The sequence below is a fragment of the Phasianus colchicus genome, chromosome 1 (assembly GCF_987193195.1).
Source record: "Phasianus colchicus chromosome 1, bPhaCol1.hap1.1, whole genome shotgun sequence".
Taxonomy (NCBI): Eukaryota; Metazoa; Chordata; class Aves; order Galliformes; family Phasianidae; genus Phasianus; species Phasianus colchicus.
The window spans coordinates 170,255,102-170,274,722 of record NC_143436.1 but is presented as its reverse complement, the minus strand read 5'-3'; the positions used below and the strand labels follow the sequence as shown (position 1 = coordinate 170,274,722).

Here is a 19,621-nt window from a genome sequence, read left to right as displayed (position 1 = left end):
ATAGCTAAGGTTCTCAACATACTTTATAAGGAGTAAATTGGCACTCTACACCAGTAAACGTCATTTCAAGAGGCTTCTTAATTCAGTAATACCATAAAGTCAATATAGTGCATCTTTACAACGCTATGAAATACAGGTTAAGAAATCTATTTGGCATGATTAGTTTAAAAAGGGCACTTAACAGATCACTGTTCTCCAACACAGAAGGATCACTGTTCTCCTTCTGCTTACACAGCAGTAGTGTTTATTTAATGTGTGTGGGTACTCCTAAAGGGTACCTTTACAATCAGAAAGAACAGGAAAACGGGAAGAGAACTTGAGCACCAGACCCTATCTAACTGTCTTCTCACTTCCTGTCTACTCTTTTGAACAGTTTAAATCTCATCAGCACAAGTCCAGGAGCAACTCAGAGAACACTTCATTCCAGAAACCTTTTCCAGAAGGCTGTAACATAAGAAGGACTCTGTTGGAGCACTCTGAAAGTCAATCTAGCCCACTATACAGTCCTCTGCCAGTGGCCCAAAGCAGGAGCCTAAGGAAAGATGTAAGAACAGATGCTGAATGCAACACATTCCCTGGGTACTCTCCAAAGCCTCCCAGCACACGCATCTGAGACCTCCTAAGGCAGCTGTAACTTTCATGTTTTCAGCCTGCAGAAGATTTCTTCTATCCAGCATGAATTACACCCTTGGGTCTGGCTTCTTAGTTTTAAACTGTGCTTTGATGCAGGCACTCCACCCTCCAACACTCCCTTGTGCCAACTGAAGGACACACCACACGCAATCCATGTTACAAAAACACCACTCTGGTCAGCTGTAGCACAATGCTAAAAATATTTCAAACACTGATTAAAAAATATATATATATGGCAATTGTACACTCATAGCTAGAGAAGCCTTGGTTTTATACCTCATAGGATCTAAAGGTTCAAGTGCTAGGACACGGTGTAGACACAGGCAGCCTTCTCTAGGGATAATGAGCACTAGTATGACAGCATTAGCCAGCCTTATCACTTCACCAGAGGACCAAAAAAGCATTACCAAGAGCTGATGCATCCAGCAGTGTAAGCCTAACCTGACAACATATTACTTTTGCTTTGTGTTTCTGAGTTCTTACTTACATTCCCTACTGTAGTCAGATGTCATTCATTCAGAAATTAAAAACAAAGTTTGGTGCTCTACAACTTGTGAAAAGTAGAAATAAAAAATAATAACCACATATCCTAAGCGTTTATAATAAGCTCTTGAAGCTCAAAAGAATTCAGCAGTATGGTAACATTATATTCTGCCCATTTCCCACAGTAACTGTGACTAACTGACTTAGCTAAAAGGACATATACAGGCAATGGGATAGGGCAAAGCACAACATCCTACAGACAGGCCTACAAGATGCAGCATGGGTTCTGATGGCCTTACTTTCTGCTCCAGCAGAATTCCTGACATCTCTTTATACTGTGTTTACTACAATGCTAAATTTAAGGAGGGCTGATCAAACCCTGGCAAACTGTTAGACCAGCTTCAAGAAATGCCTTAGGTCTGAGCACCAGAGGGAATAGTAAAAGGTATTTCTGCTCACACCACTTCAGGACAAACTGTAGAACTAAAGCCCTCTGGCAGGGTAGCTCATCTTTTAGAACAGCCACCAACATTTCAGTAGAAGTGTGTATTATATCAGATGCAAGAGTCACAATTTCACTGAGCCTGTGAGTCAGTGCAAAGCAGTGCTTAGAGAAAAATTCTACTGCAAGTCAGAGCAGTAAGGAGCAGGTTCAAGGTAGCAACCTTCTGAGGGGGTCAGTGTGAGTCTACAAACACTGAAACTAGCCTGAGCTGATTCCATGTGATAGCAGCTGGGCCGTATGTGCCACACTTGTGCTACCACATTGTGTACAAAGGTAGTGTATGAAGGTTATAGAAGGCAGTTTGAGAAATTAGGGCAAGTGGCAGGTGTACCTGGACTATCTACAGGCGATAGCTGCTTATAAAAGGGGCTGAGATCTGTAGCACTTACATGCCACGTATGTACAGATGTTGCGGCAGTAATAACACAGCCATAATAATGCCTGAACAAAACAGATGATGCCAGGAATCACCCAACAGCTGAAGTTAGAAAGGATTTCTGGAGGTCATCTTGTCCAACCTCCATTGCTCGAGCAATGTCAAGTGATTCGCAGTACACATGTAATTAATCTGCAAACTGAATAATCCAATCACATACAGTAAATTAACTATGTAAATCCTAGTTGGACAGAAGTCTTGTTTCTTTAAATGCCATCATGTTTTCTCCAAAGCAAGCACACATATGCATGCAAATACATTCTGTATTTATGTATACAACAGTAATATTTACCTCATCCCCATGTCATTTTTGGCTGCTAGCCTAAAGGTGTACCCCATTGCTGGTGATAGTTTAGTAATCCTATACTGCTTCTGTTGGCCATAATAACACTGGCAAAACTCTCCATTTCCTTTTCCCTAAAAAGGAATAAATTCATCACATTATTCACCCTATTAAATATGTGTCCATCGATGAAAGCAACACACATATGTGAAGTAAATTCATTTTTTGTAGTGTAACATGATTAAAAAATCCCTCAAGCAGTGAGACTTTATATAAGTTAATATAAAGTTTATATAAAACTTTTATAAGTTTATAAAAGTACATATAAAACTTTCACATATGTATGAAATTAGAGGCTTTTAAAATTCTGTTCCATTTCCCAGCTCCAAGGGGCTGGAAGGAGAAAGCAGTACAGCTCAGCAATCTCCTTCCTGGGAAAGCTTTTGGGTAGGAGCTGCAGATGTTTGTGGGGACAGAGCTGACCCAGCCCTTTCATATCAATGAAAGGCTGTTACAGTAATGTGCTCATTTATTGTCTACTCTTGAGAGAAGTATTGGCTAAAAAGCCACCATTAAAAGTGGCAGAATCATGTAACTAAGAAATAACTGGCATTTTACACATCCTAAGAAAACTGGGCAGTAACCAGGACTTCACACTTGCTGCAGGACTTATTTCTCATGTGCCTACATAAGCCATAATCATGACACAACTTGATGTGCACAGTCACATACAGCTACTTTTGAAAACCACAAAAAGAAAAATAGAATAAATTGCTTACTTCATCCCATTCTAAAAGGTAACTGTGGATTTTAGAACCATTATCACAAGATGCCTGCAACAAGAAAAAACAAAAACTTAAGCTGTAATTGGATACAAGATTACTTTAGGAAAGATGCACGTATGTATCAGTTCATGACACAACCAGTGGGGGGCAAAATGATGTTTCCTTTATATGACTGTTTCACTTGCCAAGGGGGTCCCTTATTCAGTTTCCATCCAGACCATGCTTTTTTTTTTTTTTTTTTTTTTCCATTTAGACTTTGATAAAGTATTTTGGCAGTAGTGTAAATTACACAGAACTTTTCTAAGCAGCTAGACTGCAGGTCTATTCAAATCTCAGTCTTTCCAAGACACTCCATTTGATTTGCACAAATAAGTCTATGTTTAGTAACAGAGAGAGAAATTGGTTCTTCAGTAGAAGAGGGGAACAGAACACAAACCAGTGTCTCTTGTTCAAACTCAGTAACTTTAATTACAAAGCCTCCTGGCTTTTCTGGGAAGTTTTTTCTTTTTAATGAAGTCCACATTTAATCTGATATACATACCTAAGACACAGAACAGTGGTCGAAAGTAATTATGATTGGCAAAAAAATTCTGTTTCAATAAACGGGCATTTTATTCACAAATCCAAAACTGATGAAGAGTTGTAAGTGCCTGTTTTAAAGGTCTTAAGCAGTTCTTACCTTCCACTGCAAAGTAAGAGAATTTTTGGTCCGATTAGTTATCCTGGGCAGATTTGGAGCATCAGGTTCACAACTCATTGTGGTAAAACTCTCTGCTTCTGAAGGACTCCCCTTTACACAATTGCATTCCACTTGGACTCTAAATATGAAAAAGAGTCAGAAATGTTTTCATTCAAAATCTGTGCATAAAATTTCCAAAGAAAATTGAGTATTCAGAATTAAGTCACTGCCTTCTATCTCCTCACATAATATATTACTTTTATATATACGTAACTTAACTGGTGTAAACATCTTGGTTGACAAAAGTAATGTAAAAGAAGAGCCCTTTACTTTGGATCTTCACAATTATATTTGAAGTATGCTCACTATTTGCTGTACTTTGGTAGGGAAATGATGGTAACATCTTGCAGACTTGTTATCTGCTGTTTGAACTGATAATACAGATAATTATTCTGCAAGTGCTTTTGTGACATAGACACAATAAAACTGTTAAGGTACTTTCAGACTATCTTTTGCATTTAGTAGAGCTTACTGAGTTGTTTCACTCTGTCCTTTCCTTTAGGAAGGCTATGCACAAGCTCTTCTTGTATTTCTGAAGAATGAACTGTTGCCTCTGCCTCAAAGAGGAATGGTTTGCTTTGCTCACTGCTCTTCTCCAAAATGAAATAAAAGATTATTTCCTGGTCTTCTCCCACCCTCCTCTTTTTCCTAGCAGCTGCATAGCTATGCCTCGTTTCTTTCTTGGGTGAATCCACACATTACTTTCTTCTGATTCACTTGTTTCTTTGAAATACAACAAACAAACAAACAAACAAACAAACAAATAAAAACCAACAAACAAACAAACAAAACCCCTTTCCTCTGATCACTGTATGAGACCTGTGTCACCTGCTTATGAAGCACGAACAGCAAGTTGTGGGAAATGTGACACTGCAGAATACATGAGCATAGAGACCAAAACATCTAACAGTGACTAATGTTGCACACAAAATTATTTGTCTTTACAAACAGTTGCAGATATCAAATCCATCCATTATCTTCATTGCTCAGTCTTTCTCATTTTCCTTTTTGGCAATGTTCAGACTGGCAGAATTCTAATTACTAGTTCAGGAAGAACTTAGATGGCTAAGTCATCTAATCACATGAATCCTCTGCAATGACCAGAAACAAATAAAATGGAATCTGGAAACTAAACACAACCTGCTAGAAAAGGATGTTCACAGGGAATAAATGTCCTGGGCTATGACCTCTAAGCTCCATATATTTGCAACTTAAATGTAACTGGATAAAGTGCTTAAACATTAATAAAAATAGTAATAAAATCACAGAGAAACACTTGCATATGAAAGAGTCTAGTCAATTTACCACTCATCCTTCTCCTGAACACAGTGGCGCACCATAAATGAGAAGGGTGGGATGAACAGATAACCTTGTTTGGCTTTCAGTTTGGTAATGGACAAAAGCCTGGAAAAGGCACTAGAAAGTGCAGAGTCCCTCACACTGAGGACCCAGAACTGAGCACTCCCTTTTGAGCAAATGAGAATCATGAGAGTACTCTATAACCGAAATCCTTCTCCTTCCCACTGCACGTGGAAAGAGGCACATTTCTGACTCAGATCTTTATGCACCCTTTCCTTCCTACCAGCTGCCTCTAAATGGCTTCTGAACACAAAAGTCTTGGGATTTTCCAGACTGGCCTGCTGGAACAAGGAGAAAGCAGCATGAAGTAGCCAGTAGGAAGAACATTCTCGTGCAAGACACCTCTAGTACTTGTGAGGAAATGACATAAAAGAAGCACCACTGGTGCATGGCTCAAAGGAACTAAGAAGATCACTGCATTGGCATGAAGTGACAAGTAAAGAGCAGAGATATTGGGTGAGGTAGCAAAAAATGTCATGTTTTCCAAAATTTATTATGTGATAAACTAAACAAAAAAGATTGATTTGAAAATGGCAGTATTTCAACTACCACTGTGACTCCAAGGAGGGTATCAAGAGATAGACAATTTCTGAAGGTTTTTGCAATCAAATGCACAGATAGAGTGAAACTTTTAAAACGTTCTCATTGAATTTAGTTATCAGAAAGGGAAGATACTCACTTTGCATGGTAATCAGTTGCTGGCCTGAGATCATTTACAGTAACTTTATTTTCTTCTCCACTGAAAAGAAGTATGATTTTGTTAAAGAGATCATTTTAGAATCACATGCATTTTTAAAAAGGCACATATCTAAGCCATCCACCTAACATTCCTTGTAAGGAACATACTTGTCAATACACTGTTTCTGTTGCTAAGTATACAAAAATGAAGACACATTAATCTTGGAATTTTACAGGCTTCCCTTGCTTTGTTTCTGTTTGGTTTTTTTTTCTTTCTCTTTTTTGTTTTTAAATAGGAATTACCTTCTTCCTTACTCCGTTGTACCAGCTGACATGCTGGAGTGTGTGCATGTATATGTTATTAGAAAAAAAGTACAAAAGAATTGGGACCTGTAGAAACATGGATATTTGTAACTCTTCAGCCTTTCAAACGTGACTGCCTAAAACTGTATATTATTGTATATACCTACTTATTAGAGCTCAGTAAGCAGAAAAGGCACCTGTGAAACATCTATTACTCTACTTTTACTAAATCAACCTAGGTTAGAAAAGTTCTTTTCATCTAGTTTCTAAGGCAGGGATATTCAACTTGCAATTCATGAGCTGCTCCTAAGAAATTCATGGAAGATGACTAATATAAACTCACTAAATACAAAGATTTGTCATTATTAGATAGCTTTATATCTTTAATGATTAATTTTTCTGTTAAGTTTCTTCAAATTTCAGGAAAAAAAAAAAGATTAAAACCACTGTATTACAAACTAAACAGCTTGAGAATTTAGTTTGTTTCAATACTGCTACAGTTGTGTTATGGGAGAATCTACTTTATTTCATAAAGTAACAATCTCTTGCCAAGCAGAAGGGAGGAATACCTTTATTGGGAGGAGAGACAAGTACAGGAGTAAATAAACACATGCAAAATTTGCATCTGTCACTATTTGTGTACTTTACTACTTGAAAAGCTGAAATTTCTACTGTAGCTGATGTCAGTACAGCTAAGCAATATGAAAACATGTTCAACATCTAACAGTCTTCATATTCTAATTATTAGTATAGACTTTGCTAATGAAACAGAGCCATTTCAACTGAAAAAAGACCTCGTTTCAAAAAGAGGTGTTGCACAGAACTGCTAATTACTTAAATTTCCAAACAACAAGCAGATTTTAATGAGATTTTAAGCCACAAAAATTGAATGCAGCAGCAACAAAATAAAAAAAAATGAACACTTACATATATACAGTTTTGTATTTTCCATCTTTTCCGGTATTTGAAATCATCACTTCGTAAGTATAAACCCCTGGTATGTTACTTTTGTCAGTGTCTTCTCCGACATCAATGGATGGAGGTGCCCACATAAGCAGTGCTGTTCTTGCCTGAATGTCTGACACCTGGAGAAATACAATTTTTGAGACTTCTGCCACTTAACTGCTATTGTATGTAAACAGAAGGGAAGAAAAGTAGGCATCATTAGCAAATCAGAGTATTTATACTGATGTATGAGCTACTGATTAGTTTTTACAGATGAAATGTAGATGTGGTACTGAGGGACATAGTGGGAATGCTGGGAACGGGGTAATGGTTGGACTAGATGATCTTAGAGGTCTTTTCCAACCTTCATCTTTCTATGGTTCTGTGAAATCAAGCTGGAAACGAGAAAACTTGTTACCCTCGGGCTGACTGCAAAGTAACGAATGCCACCTAGTGGGCTACAGAGGTTAGCACAGGAACAGGATGCCCAGGGAAGTAGTTTGTGTGTTGCACCTGCCTACTATTACCAATCATTTCAAAACAACTGGCAACACATTACACGAAATGACTAGTTTCACAGTATCACTGTCGTGTATTTATGTATATATATGTAAAAAGATATATATTTGAATAGTTGTTTTTGGAAATCAATTACCAGAGTCTGAGAATCAAAATACTGTTCTCACACTGGTGCTCTTAAAGAACCCAAATGAGTCAACTGCAAGATTGAAACAGAGAAACTGGGTTTCTGGCATCAGATACATTTTATTCCTAATTTCCAGGTAGTATCTCTTTTTCTATCAGTTAAGTCTACTTGCCTTAGCAGCTACAGATTTGAACATCAGATCTCCCCTTCCTTCCAGCAATCTTCTTATGCATTTGAAGACTCCCCTCACTTGTCTGAATCTCTCATCATTTTCACCCTTCTCTTTGATTATTTACTTCTGTTCTGTTACCTTCAATGCTTTGCCCAGAATTGCAATACTCTGTAATGCTTTACTAGTGCCAAACTGTCTTATACACTTCATAGATCACATTTCTCTTTGCACGAGCGTGCAAAGTATGTCTTTTACACAGAGTAAGTCAGGTTGGTATGAATGAAAGCTGGCATTATGTCTTATTGGAACATTCAAGCATTAGAAGTTTCAGCTGTTCACTAGAGAGAGTTAAGAGAGTGGGACATCAAAGACAACACCGGTACGTCAAAGACAACCTTCAACTCACAGAACTTAGACTAGTGAAATTAAACAAGGAGCATAGTGGTAATCTCTTGTATTGCATCAAAAGTCAAGAAAGAATATTTAATCCTATTCTTAAGTCCCTGGAAGAAAAGTTGTTACCTTGAGTTATTCACCCAGGGCAAATATTTGCTAGTCAACTGAAAACAGACTGAACTTCTGTAAGACATCTAAAACAATAGATGACAACTTTGCACACAGTAACTGTAACACAATGAAACTATATTATGCACCAAGCTAAAAATCAGTGACCATGTAGGTTGTTCTGGTTGTTTTACTTTGTGTAAACAGGGTATGAGACTAAACAATGTTATGAAGATCTGAAGCTTTGCTGTGGCCAATTTGCCAAAGTTTAAAGTGCAACAGTCAGTGTAATTCAACATGAACAGAAATGCGAAGTGAAAAGCATTTGCTGAAGTTAGGAGGAAGTTCTTCACCAAGAGGGTGGTGAGGCACTGGAACAGGTTGCCCAAGGAGGTTGTGGATGCCCCATCCCTGGAGGCATTCAAGGCCAGGCTGGATGTGGCTCTGGGCAGCCTGGTCTGCTGGTTGGCGACCCTGTACATAGCAGGGGGTTGAAACTAGATGATCACTGTGGTCCTTTTCAACCCAGGCCATTCTATGATTCTATGATAAGTTGGGAATTAAGGATATCTTGAAGCATAAAAAGCAGCAGTGTATATATTAAAAAAAAGCTTCTATAATTTTTTTTTTTTTTTTTGTATCTACACATATACATATGTGCATATGGGGAAAAAGGAGGAAAACATTAATAAATAAGCTACAATTTATTAGAATTTCCAAGGGAAGAGATTCAATGAAATAAAAACAGCTAACAGGATTAAAGACAGAAGATATTTTAAGAAACCTATTAGGAAAGCTCCAAGTCAGGCACTGTTCTATTTCTGCTGGATGTGCAAGTTAATATTGTGAAAGAAAGCATTTACCAGTTATTTCTACCTTGTTTTTGCAATGAGGTAGAAATCCATATTCATCCCGTGTAACATTGTAGCTGGACTAGAAAATCAACAACCTGCAGCAAAAGCACTGGGTCCAGTTGATGGTGCCCAGTGAAACTTTAAACCAGGTGGTCACATACTGGTTCCCTTCTGTGATGTACACTCGTGTTAAACCAAGCAGTGGCAAGAAGTCAAACCTAAACTATCAAGCATTGCTGAAGAGCACTGGGGAGTGAACTACTTAAGAAATAGGTGTAAGGGCTATACACCTGAGAATCTGGGAGAAACCTGTTCAAGTTGTGACAGGCATTTACTAACTACTTCACTAAGCAGTTATTCGATATTGTCCTTTATACTTGATGATCAGAAATATCCCAGTACTTGACTTTTTAACACTAGCCAGAACTTTAGTATGGGAACTAATCACTTAGAGTTTCAGAAATTCCCATCATCTCTCAAGTGCAGAACACCAGCATATTTTCAGGTATCTCTGTGATACGCGGAGGGAAAAAGTATTTTTGAAGAACAAAGATTAAAAACAGAAGAATCCAATACTCCTAGGTGCCCAATCTGAGAAACTCAGGAGTAAATTTGAAAAACTTCATCTTACTAATTACTTTGTGTACTTATTCAAGCAACTGTAGTTGATTTTGGCTGCAGCTCTGAACATTCTGTGCTTCTTCAAAAGCGGATTATAATACTTAGACCGTAACACTGAAGAAACTGAGGTGGGCATGTCTTCATTTGAAGTCCAACTTGGACAAGTTAATCTCCTTTTTAAAGATGTGCCATTTGGTTAAAAAAAAAAAAAAGAGCAGTTTTAATATGTGCCAGCTGGACTGCACAAGCTACTTAACTGGTAAGTGAACAGCATCATGTTCTAAAAGAACACACATGAGCTACAAAACATAATGTACTCCCAAGGACTTTATAATGCTATGTAACCAGAAACCATGAGTGACTACCCCTTCTTCTCATTAAATATCCATTCTTCATTTTGCTTTTGTCTTTTCAGTTCCCATTGTCTTCTCTTGTACTTCCTTTGCCACTTGCTTAGTGAACATGATGGCTGATGCGGACTGCTTGAATGCTGAGGAGTCAACATAGTTCATAAAAAAACATCCAATAGGATTATGGAAGCAGCAAGGCTCATGTGCCTCATAATGCACAGGACTGACAAGAGATGCATTAATTAAAAACTCACCATTGAGCACACTGAAGCCTGGGGAAGCCCAGCACTCCAGGCCTCCTAAAGGAGGTTATGATGCAGTGGACACTGTACTGGGCAGCACCTGCATGACCATCTGATCATCTGACTGCCATCACAGCTGGTACCTGGTATTCCATGAGCTAGCACTGAAGTTCAACAAGGAAATAGGAGCTTATGATGCATCAAGAAAACCAAGAATCCCCATATACAAGAAAAACATTAGTCAAAAGTCTGCAGAAATATTTCTGATGATAACTACAATCAGAAGGTGTAGAAAAACAATCTCCCTGTTCACCTGTGGGAGACGAGGACAGTATTTCCTTGGAGAAGCTGTGGGAGGCTTGCTTCTGACCATGCAAGGCCTCGGTAGGGAATACAATCTCCCTTCGTCTAATCTCATCACATTCCCATAGGTGCAACATCGGCTAGCCTTCCTCTTATCCACAGCCGTGACTGTCCTTGGCCTTCACAAAGAGTAAGCTGCTCTGACTGCTGCAAATCTGGCTTTTTGCTTGTGTGTTCTTTGGCTTGTAGCAGATTACTGCAGCCTAGGCCTGCGATCTCCTGCTAAAAGGTCTTCTGCTAAGAGAGCACTTGCAGGCACACAGCTACCTGCAGTGAAATTCAAGAAAGGTCATGGGTGGGGAAAACAGTGAAACTAGTCCTGCTTGCCTATAGGGGATGGATGGACAAATATTCTGAGTGGAAGGAAGCTAAAGGAAATGAGACAGAGATGCATATGACGCTATTGCTTTTTTTGTATGTCCTTTGCCAGCACTGCTGATGTTACACTTGTTTAATACATTTCTCACTGTCTTTCTCTAACTGCCCTAGCATGCTCAACTATCTCTCCCCATGGCAATGCAGTCACTGCTGACATTCCTGACTTGGATGGCATCCTGTATGCCCTGACCACTAGGCAAAAGACTGTGCATATGTATGTTTTCTAGAAAACTAGGCCCTTCACTTCAGTCAGGATAGAAAGCATCATCCACATTCTCTGGGAGCTAAGGGCACAGCTCGCACCCATGATGTGAGGGCTACTAGAACACTGTTGCCTTGTGTGCCCAAGGCTAGCACTATCTTACAGTAAGTTAACCCTGCAGTAAAATTTGCTTCTGTGTCCATTCTGATGTGGTTAGACTAGGCACATGTTTTTCTAAGAGACTCTTGTGATCAACAATCAAAAGGGGTCTAAGGCACCAGTCCCTTTAGCTACACAGCCTGCACAGTCCTGATCCCTTAACAAAGCAGATCTATTTGTACTACAAATTGCTGGGTCCATACAGAAAAAAACAGCATGTAACCATATTAAAAAAAAACAAAAACAAAAACAAAACCTATTGTAATCTTACACACAACAGCCCAGCATTAGTACTAAATCTTCACTGTTTCACTTTGAAAATAGAATATAATTCTTCTGACACTATTTTGATGCATATCGTCCTAAAACGTAACACTCAAAAGCAAAAGTCTTGCACAAGTGTCCACTGCTTGATGTAACACAGTGATAGCAAATGGCATTTAGTATCATCTATGAAGATTAAATGCACAGCTGGGCACTGAAATAACAGGCTGCAAAATAAAACCTCTGCTGGTGTATTTCTCAAGTTCCTGCTGTCAGAAAGATGATGAGGTTTAGGAAAGCTGGATTACATCCAAGGTCCTGGGGAAAAATTAATGCTAGCAGATACAGACCTGTGTTCATCATTCCTCACAGCCATAACCTTTCCTGATCTTTTCTTTTTAGCAACTTTTTGAAGTTTGGTCCTAACCATTGGTTCTTTATTCCAGTCTGTACTTATTCATTTATTCCATACCATTCTTCTTCCCTTTAGTCTTCTTTTTGAATTCTGGTGCCCTTGTCCCACAGATCTAAGCTCTTTGCAGAGAGAGTGGTGAGCTGCTGGAACAGGCTGTCCAAAGAGGCTGTGGATGCTCCGTCCATGAAGGTGTCAGATGGGCTCTGAGCAGCCTGATCTAGTGCCAGATCTGGAGGTTGATGGCCCTGCCTGTGGCAGGGGGGTTGCACTTAATCATCCTTGGCGTCCCTTCCAACCCAAGCTAATCTACGATTCTATGATCTTCATCCTTCTTAGGAAGTTTCAGCCTCCTGCTACTCCCCATCATCCCTTCCACTCTCATTCAGACTCCCACAACCCTTCCATTATCAATCTGCTTGTAAAAATAACAAACAGAAAAGCCATCTGTCCTTTCAATAGTTCACATCCACAATTCTATTTGCTTCTTGTCTCATTTTCTGAAGTTGGATTCCTCATCTATTTTAGGATCCCTCAGTCTTGATTGTCCTTTGGATCTGTACTCCTTGCCAGAAGCTGTCTCTGCTCCTCACTTTCTTTATCCATTCACACCTTAACCTTCATAAGCTTTCTTTCCAGTCCCATTTTACTCTCCAAAAATTCTTCTTATTGCTCCTCCACCAGCTCTGGTCTCCAAGGACATCCTGTTCAGTGCTTTTGAACTTGACTGTTACAGCTGCTATCTGCATTCTAGCAGCAGCCAGGCTTAGCTTACTCCTATCCAATTCTCCATCTCATTTTCCTCAATCATTACTTACAGAATTTGACAGGGGCAGCAAAGAAATGCTGTCTTATTCTGATGCCTGGACACAGCAGGACTCTGATCATTTAGGACTGTATTTATTTATCCCTGCTCAGCTCTTGCAGGACCACAGAATCACAGAATAGTTGGGGTTGTGGGGCCCTCTGGGTCCCTCTGCTCCAGCCCCTGCCTCAGCAGGAACACCCAGAGCAGGGTGCCCAGGGCCACATCAGGCAGCTCTGGGAGATCCCCAAGGAGGAGACCCCACAGCCTCCGGGCAGCCTGTGCCAGTGCTCCGTCACTGCACAGCACAGAAGGGCTCCTGGTGCTCAGAGAGAACCTCCTGTGCTACAGTTTGTACCCATGGCCTCTGGTCCCAGCACTAGGCAAGAGGAACTGTTTAGCCTAGAGAAGAGAAGGCTCAAGGGGAATCTTACCTATGCATATGAATACCTAAAGGATGACTGTAATTAAAAGTATTCCACATATTAAGTATTGAGACAATTCCGGCTTCATAAATGTTAATAAATTAAAAATAACTTTGGTCATTTACATTTCAGTCAATGAAAATTAAATGAGTTTTTATTAATGCTGAGAACTGAAGAACAGAACTTGGATGGAGAAAAGGAGGTATCACTGCACAATATAGCCACAGATACACTCCGATTTTATAGAAAGCTGTAACTACTTACCACTGGCTTAGCTATATTAGAAAGAAGTGCTTCAAGTGCTTTTGTTTCTTCATCCTTTTCTTGAAAAACAAAATCAAAGCAAACAAAGCAAACATGAATCATTGTTCAGTGACTTTCTATTGAAACAGCTCTTCAACAACTGCATATAGACTGAAGTATGTATAAAATAACACCACGTCAACTTGCATTCATCTAGGGCAACGTAAAACTGAAAGAGCTCCCATAGTTATTGTTCACTTTAATTTTAAATCTGTTCTACAATTTAACAGAATACAAAAAAGATGGTTATCTTTTACCAGTGTATAACTTGAAACTATTGCTCTGGAGAATTTAACCTCATGGCTGACATACTTCCTGCAGATTTCTGTTTGGATAGAGACAAGTTACAGTAGTTTAAAATACCTCCATCAATTACAGAGCGATAAACCTCAGCTAAACCATCAGCCACACCACAGTGAAAAGACTTAAGGTGTTCTGCTAGCTGAAGGTATATCTGAATTTTACAGAGCACTGAGTAAGTCTGTAGAAAATGTTTGTATGTGCTTGTGCAAAGTACAAAAATATGATCATCTCAATACTATTAAGTGCACATACTACAAGTACTACTTTGGAGGAGCAGACACACATTTTTAATTCACTAAAAAACCTCCATTAAACTAAAAAGTTTTTTTAAAAAAGGAAAACAAATGCTAAAAAAATCTTTTAAAAAAATCAGGTTTAATCCATTTGCAACTTTATATTTCTAAGATCATTTATGCTGTTGAAACTGATTACATTTCCAATTTCTGCTTCTTTAGGACAAGTCCAAGTTACAGTACATCATTTTCCAAAAAGCCTTGTGAAATACGAAAAAAAAACAACCTGGAAAATGGACATTTCCATCTTTCAAATCAATACTTGCAAAAAACTGTTCACATAGTGTTTAGAATGTATGTGAACAGCACATTTTGCCACCTTGCCTTGGCAAAGTTTGTTTTAATAATAAACATAAAAACATAAAAATATAAAAAAAATATGAAGTCACAAGGATAAGTGCCAAGACTATTTTTCTACAAAAGTCCTCCTATAATGAGGTGGTAGAGACACACACCATGTGAATTTCATAGAACAACAATACTTTTTCTATAAAATATTCCTCTTTTAACAAGTTCAGTGTAGATCTCCTGATCACATTTATGGTTCTTTCCAAGTTCTCTGCAATATCAGACAGGTCATCAGTATTCAGTTGCTTCTCAAAGCAACAATAATTTTGGCAGCAGAACACAGACTTTTATTTACACAGCATTAAGAAGTGTAACTAATAAAATCTGCCCAAATCTACATGGAGCCATGCAAAACAGTAGTTTTGTTCTTTTAGGTGCACTGTTTCAACAAGAGGAGCAGGCTGCTCACCCTTAACTCCATTCCATGTAAGTCATGTAGTTATAGGGTGTCACCCAAGACTGTCAAAGCATGGTGTTGAACCTACAAATGATGTGCTCAGCCAGCCACTGGAATTCCTATATATATATATATATATACACATACATATACATGAAAAACATTTTAAAAGTATGTGCTATACATATATTTTATTAACACTTACCTTCTACTTCTATGTCTGTCTGAGAATTGCTTTTTCCTTTACCCACTGACTTGCTTTTGGTAGAACCTGTGCTTATACCAGCTGTGTCCTGTCCTTTTGTAAGTCCATTAGGTTCACTTGTAGGAGAAGGACATTTCTGAGGAGACGATGGAGGACTGTTTAATTTATCCTTCTGAGTTCCATGCCGATCTTTTAATTTTTTTTGTAACCTTTCATATGTTTTACTAGACCTTTCATCTCTAAAGTTGGCTCTTCCATGTGCAGGCAGGGTATCTAAATGAAAGTTAAATAAGCAAATAAATCACAAAGAACAAAATGTAATCAAAAATCAATTTAAAAATGCCATGTGAGTTAAGCTTGTGTGCAGAATTGCATCTACATTCCTACTATAAAATGAGCTGTCCAGAAAGTAAAATTATGCACAGTAATTGGATCTTAATGACCTGTTAGAGGAAAAAGCATAGTCTTTCCTTCTCACATCATTTTTACATTTAAAAATTAACGTTAAAATCTTTCTATATTCTTCTGTGAGCTGTAAGGTGCAGAATAAAGTTAACACAGTCCTCCTCCTATAAGTACTTGATTACAGGGTAGGAAACTTGCTTTAATGCTGAGTACAAAAAATAGAGAAGTTTTAAGTTTGAGAACACAACCAGACCTCTGTTACTTTAATCGTGTTTCTGCAGAAATCAACAGGAAAACCAGAAACCTCTGAAGATAGCATAGCTAACATGTAAGTACACTGGATCTGTACAGGGTAAACTGAGGCACTGCTGTAGCCCCATCAAAGGGCTAAGTCAGAACATGGCTTTGAAAAGGTCAGTCCTACATATAATGCTGCACAAAAAAAATAAGCAGTGTATTTAATTGGTGACTGAATAGACAAGTCAAGTAAGTGAAAAGAACTTCTTAGGAAATAGCAAGTTTCAGTAAAAAGACTGTCATCTTCATAAAATGTATTTGTACAGCTCCCATTCAAGATATAGTCTTATCTGCATGATAAAGCATATATATCTACATCACAGACTTCAGAAACCAGTACAGCACCACTTCCTTTGAAAGAACTTGCAATGCTTTATAAGTTACATACCCAGATCCCCATACATTTGGGACGTGTGATACTGTGGAATGTACTGCGTCGCCATGTCGCCGGCCCCGGTCACTGGTGAGTAGATATGACGTGGTGGAGGTGGGATCATGGCTGGGAGAGGAAGGAAGCCAGGCAGTGGAGGATGAGGAGGCCTGTGTATCACTGCGTGACCACCAGGATGAAATTCTGGAGCCTGGGGAACCACCACAACCCTTCGAACGCCGTTATCCTCAATAACCTGTACAGTGAGAGACCGTGCACAAAACAAGAGCTTAGTAATGAGCAAAGAGTGAATAAAGCAATAATCACAGAATCACAGAATGGCCTGGGTTGAAAAGGACCACAATGATCATCTCGTTTCAATCCCCCTGCCACGTGCAGGGTCACCAACCACCAGACCAGGCTGCCCAGAGCCACATCCAGCCTGGAATAATGTCTTACAAACAACTGGATATACTTTTGGCATTAACCTAGCTTCTTCCCAGTGCCCTGTTTCCATTCTCATTCATGCACAATGTATGCTACACTGCTCCTAGGGTTTGTTCTACAGTATAACAACTAGATGGCTCCCTGCAAGTGATCTGATAGACAGATGGACTTCACACAGCATAAGTGGAGAGAAAAAGGCATAACAGTGCCTGGTCTTTGCTACATGCCCAGCACAGTCCTCCCCTGCTAATGTGGGATACCTCTTGTCCATGTAGCAGCCTCAGTCTGCACCAAGCTGTTAAAGCAAAAAATACCTAGCAGGATAGCAGTCAGCCCTCTCACTCCTTTAGAACTCAATGTAGTTTAAAATAAGTTGTTTTTCTTTTTCCTCTGTTATATTATCTTGCATCCTGACTGTGTGAAAAAAAAAAAGAGCTTTAATGGCAGCCTCTGTTTGCAGTACAAAAATTTCCCTGGCAAACAAGAGATGTGACAGAAGAGCCTTCTGCCCTGAGCCATGCTGCCAGAAGTTCAATCTCATCATGAAGGTAAATGCAGACATGTAAGATGCAGGGAGCTGAGGATTTCTGTGTACAGTACACACAGCATACGTGGGAGGGTGTCTCACACAGGCAAAGACACATATAGTAGAAGTACTGAAGCAGAAAATGATCATCTCTAGATAAGGGTTAGCAATGGGGTCACCCACTGAAGCATGCCACAGATAGAAAACACTGCCATTGTGACCCTCTCTACAAGTTTGTATTGCTAGTAGTAAATTTACAAATAAATATGACTGTTGGTAATACCCAGAGATGGTCCTGGCATGGTTTGTCTCAGATGCATTGTGGGGTTAATAGCCTTAGCACCTGGGATCCCAATGAATATACTGTTCTCCAGTTCCTATAAAATGCTGCAAAACAATGCCATTTGAGGACTGCAAGGTAAGCTTCTGCATGAAATGTTTATCCAGAAAATTAGGAGAGTAAGGAAGGAATCTAGAATATCATGACTATACTCAAAAACAGGGAACAAGGCAACCTTATGCTCTAAGTTTTCATTTAATACTTTGGTATTTGGAGTTGGGTGGAACATGTACATGTACACCAGTGAGCAATCTGGGGCAATAGGAACAGATCAGGAGATCAAAGCACTTGGTGCCAAGCTGCTTTGACCTCCACTGTTTGAGCTTAACAGAATTATGCCTGGGTAGCTCTAGTCCCATTCCCTGGTATAAATACTTCCACTGTGCCTATGACAGAAAGCTGCTTGAAGGATCAAACGTTGTTTTTGCCGTTTTATCTTTAGAGGTTAGTGTGCATCTGGTACTCGTCTGGAATGGAATTCCTAGTTTTATTTCCTCTGACAGCAATTTAATTTGCACATTCCCAAATCATCCTGCTAGCTGAACCAATGCAGAGTAAGTGAGGATAGTCTAGGAAATTGTTTTAAAGCTTTCTAACTGCAGCAAGAAAGAAAATGATGTAGACACAGCTGTATGGTTCTGGTGTAATGTAGAACAAAGATCTTTATATATAAGCAATAACATTCAGAAGACAAAAGTGTGTACACAACGGAACTGACCCCACTTATGTAAGTGGAGCTGGAAATTAACACAAATGATCTAAGTGAACATATAAATACCATGGTTTTTGTTTTTTTTTTTTGTAGGTTCACTATTTTCATTATATAGAAACTGCCTCTTATTGGGAAAGGGTAACACTGCAAAGACAATGCTCTTCATATCTGTGCAGTGATAGCTGAATGGTACCTAAAGGCAGGACACAGTAACAGCAGTAAACACAACTACAACTGCTGCTTTCCAACTATGTTCTCTAAACACTGAAATGTAGTTTTCATCATTTGAGTCCCCTTTTCTTACACAAAAAGATTTCCAATTTATCACAAACTCATCTGCAGATCTGGTTTAAAAACAGGCTACTTAAGACTATCAGCAGATCCAAAAAACCAAACAGATTATAAACTAAGTAACTCAGAAATAGATACCCAATTCATAGCAGCAGGGACCTTAAGCTATGTCTGTAACTGTGCCCCTACATCCAACATCAACTCAACTGTAGGCTCCTAGCAAGGTGTGTAAAAAAAAGCATCACAACAAGTATGTCATCTTAAGTTAAATAATAAGCTGTTATCCTAAATGTACCAGGAAAACATAAAGTTCTGGCATAGGCTTGTTTGACAACCAAACATCACTGAGAAATTCACTACAGGCAGGGAATACAGCTCGGAGAAGATGAATAATGATGTGCTTTCTTTCTGAGTTCTAGTAGTTCTAGAACAGTTCCAGTAGAAAAGGAAGGGAGAAGTAAACCAACTCATGAAATACCTTTTATTTATGTGACATAAGAAAAATATTTTCTTCTGTTGCTGTTTTCAGCTTCTAACAGAGGACACTACATTGTGTCAGAGCCAAAGAGAAGTTGAAGCAAGCGGAGGTAGAACAGAACTAAATGAAAATGTGTAGACAAAATGCTAAAGCTGTTCTTCCACACTGATGGCTTTAGGCTTCCAATTACTCTCAAATTATATCTGCAGTTACAGACATAAAAGTACATTAGGTCTGAAGAAATTATGGAAGCTATATTGCTGGGGGTGCATTAAGTAAAGGATAACTCAACTGCAGCAGTTTTTGCTGTTTGCAAAACCTCTATCAAATCTTCTTTCTTGTCACGGAAACTTCCAACAT

At 38.9% G+C, this 19,621-nt stretch overlaps 1 protein-coding gene across 5 annotated transcripts in view; it reads right to left on the bottom strand.

Annotated features, from left to right (window-relative positions):
• Positions 1-19,621, bottom strand: part of FNDC3A (fibronectin type III domain containing 3A) — a 114,079-nt gene that overhangs the window by 28,007 nt on the left and 66,451 nt on the right. For all 5 annotated transcript variants that reach the window (XM_031615650.2, XM_031615648.2, XM_031615649.2 and 2 more), the window contains 8 exons: positions 16,486-16,723; positions 15,396-15,668; positions 13,811-13,869; positions 7,132-7,289; positions 5,903-5,962; positions 3,805-3,943; positions 3,120-3,173; positions 2,350-2,474 (listed from right to left, as the gene is read on the bottom strand). In XM_031615650.2, the coding sequence (XP_031471510.1) occupies positions 2,350-2,474; positions 3,120-3,173; positions 3,805-3,943; positions 5,903-5,962; positions 7,132-7,289; positions 13,811-13,869; positions 15,396-15,668; positions 16,486-16,723 (1,106 nt within the window). The remainder of the gene's footprint in view (positions 1-2,349; positions 2,475-3,119; positions 3,174-3,804; positions 3,944-5,902; positions 5,963-7,131; positions 7,290-13,810; positions 13,870-15,395; positions 15,669-16,485; positions 16,724-19,621) is intronic.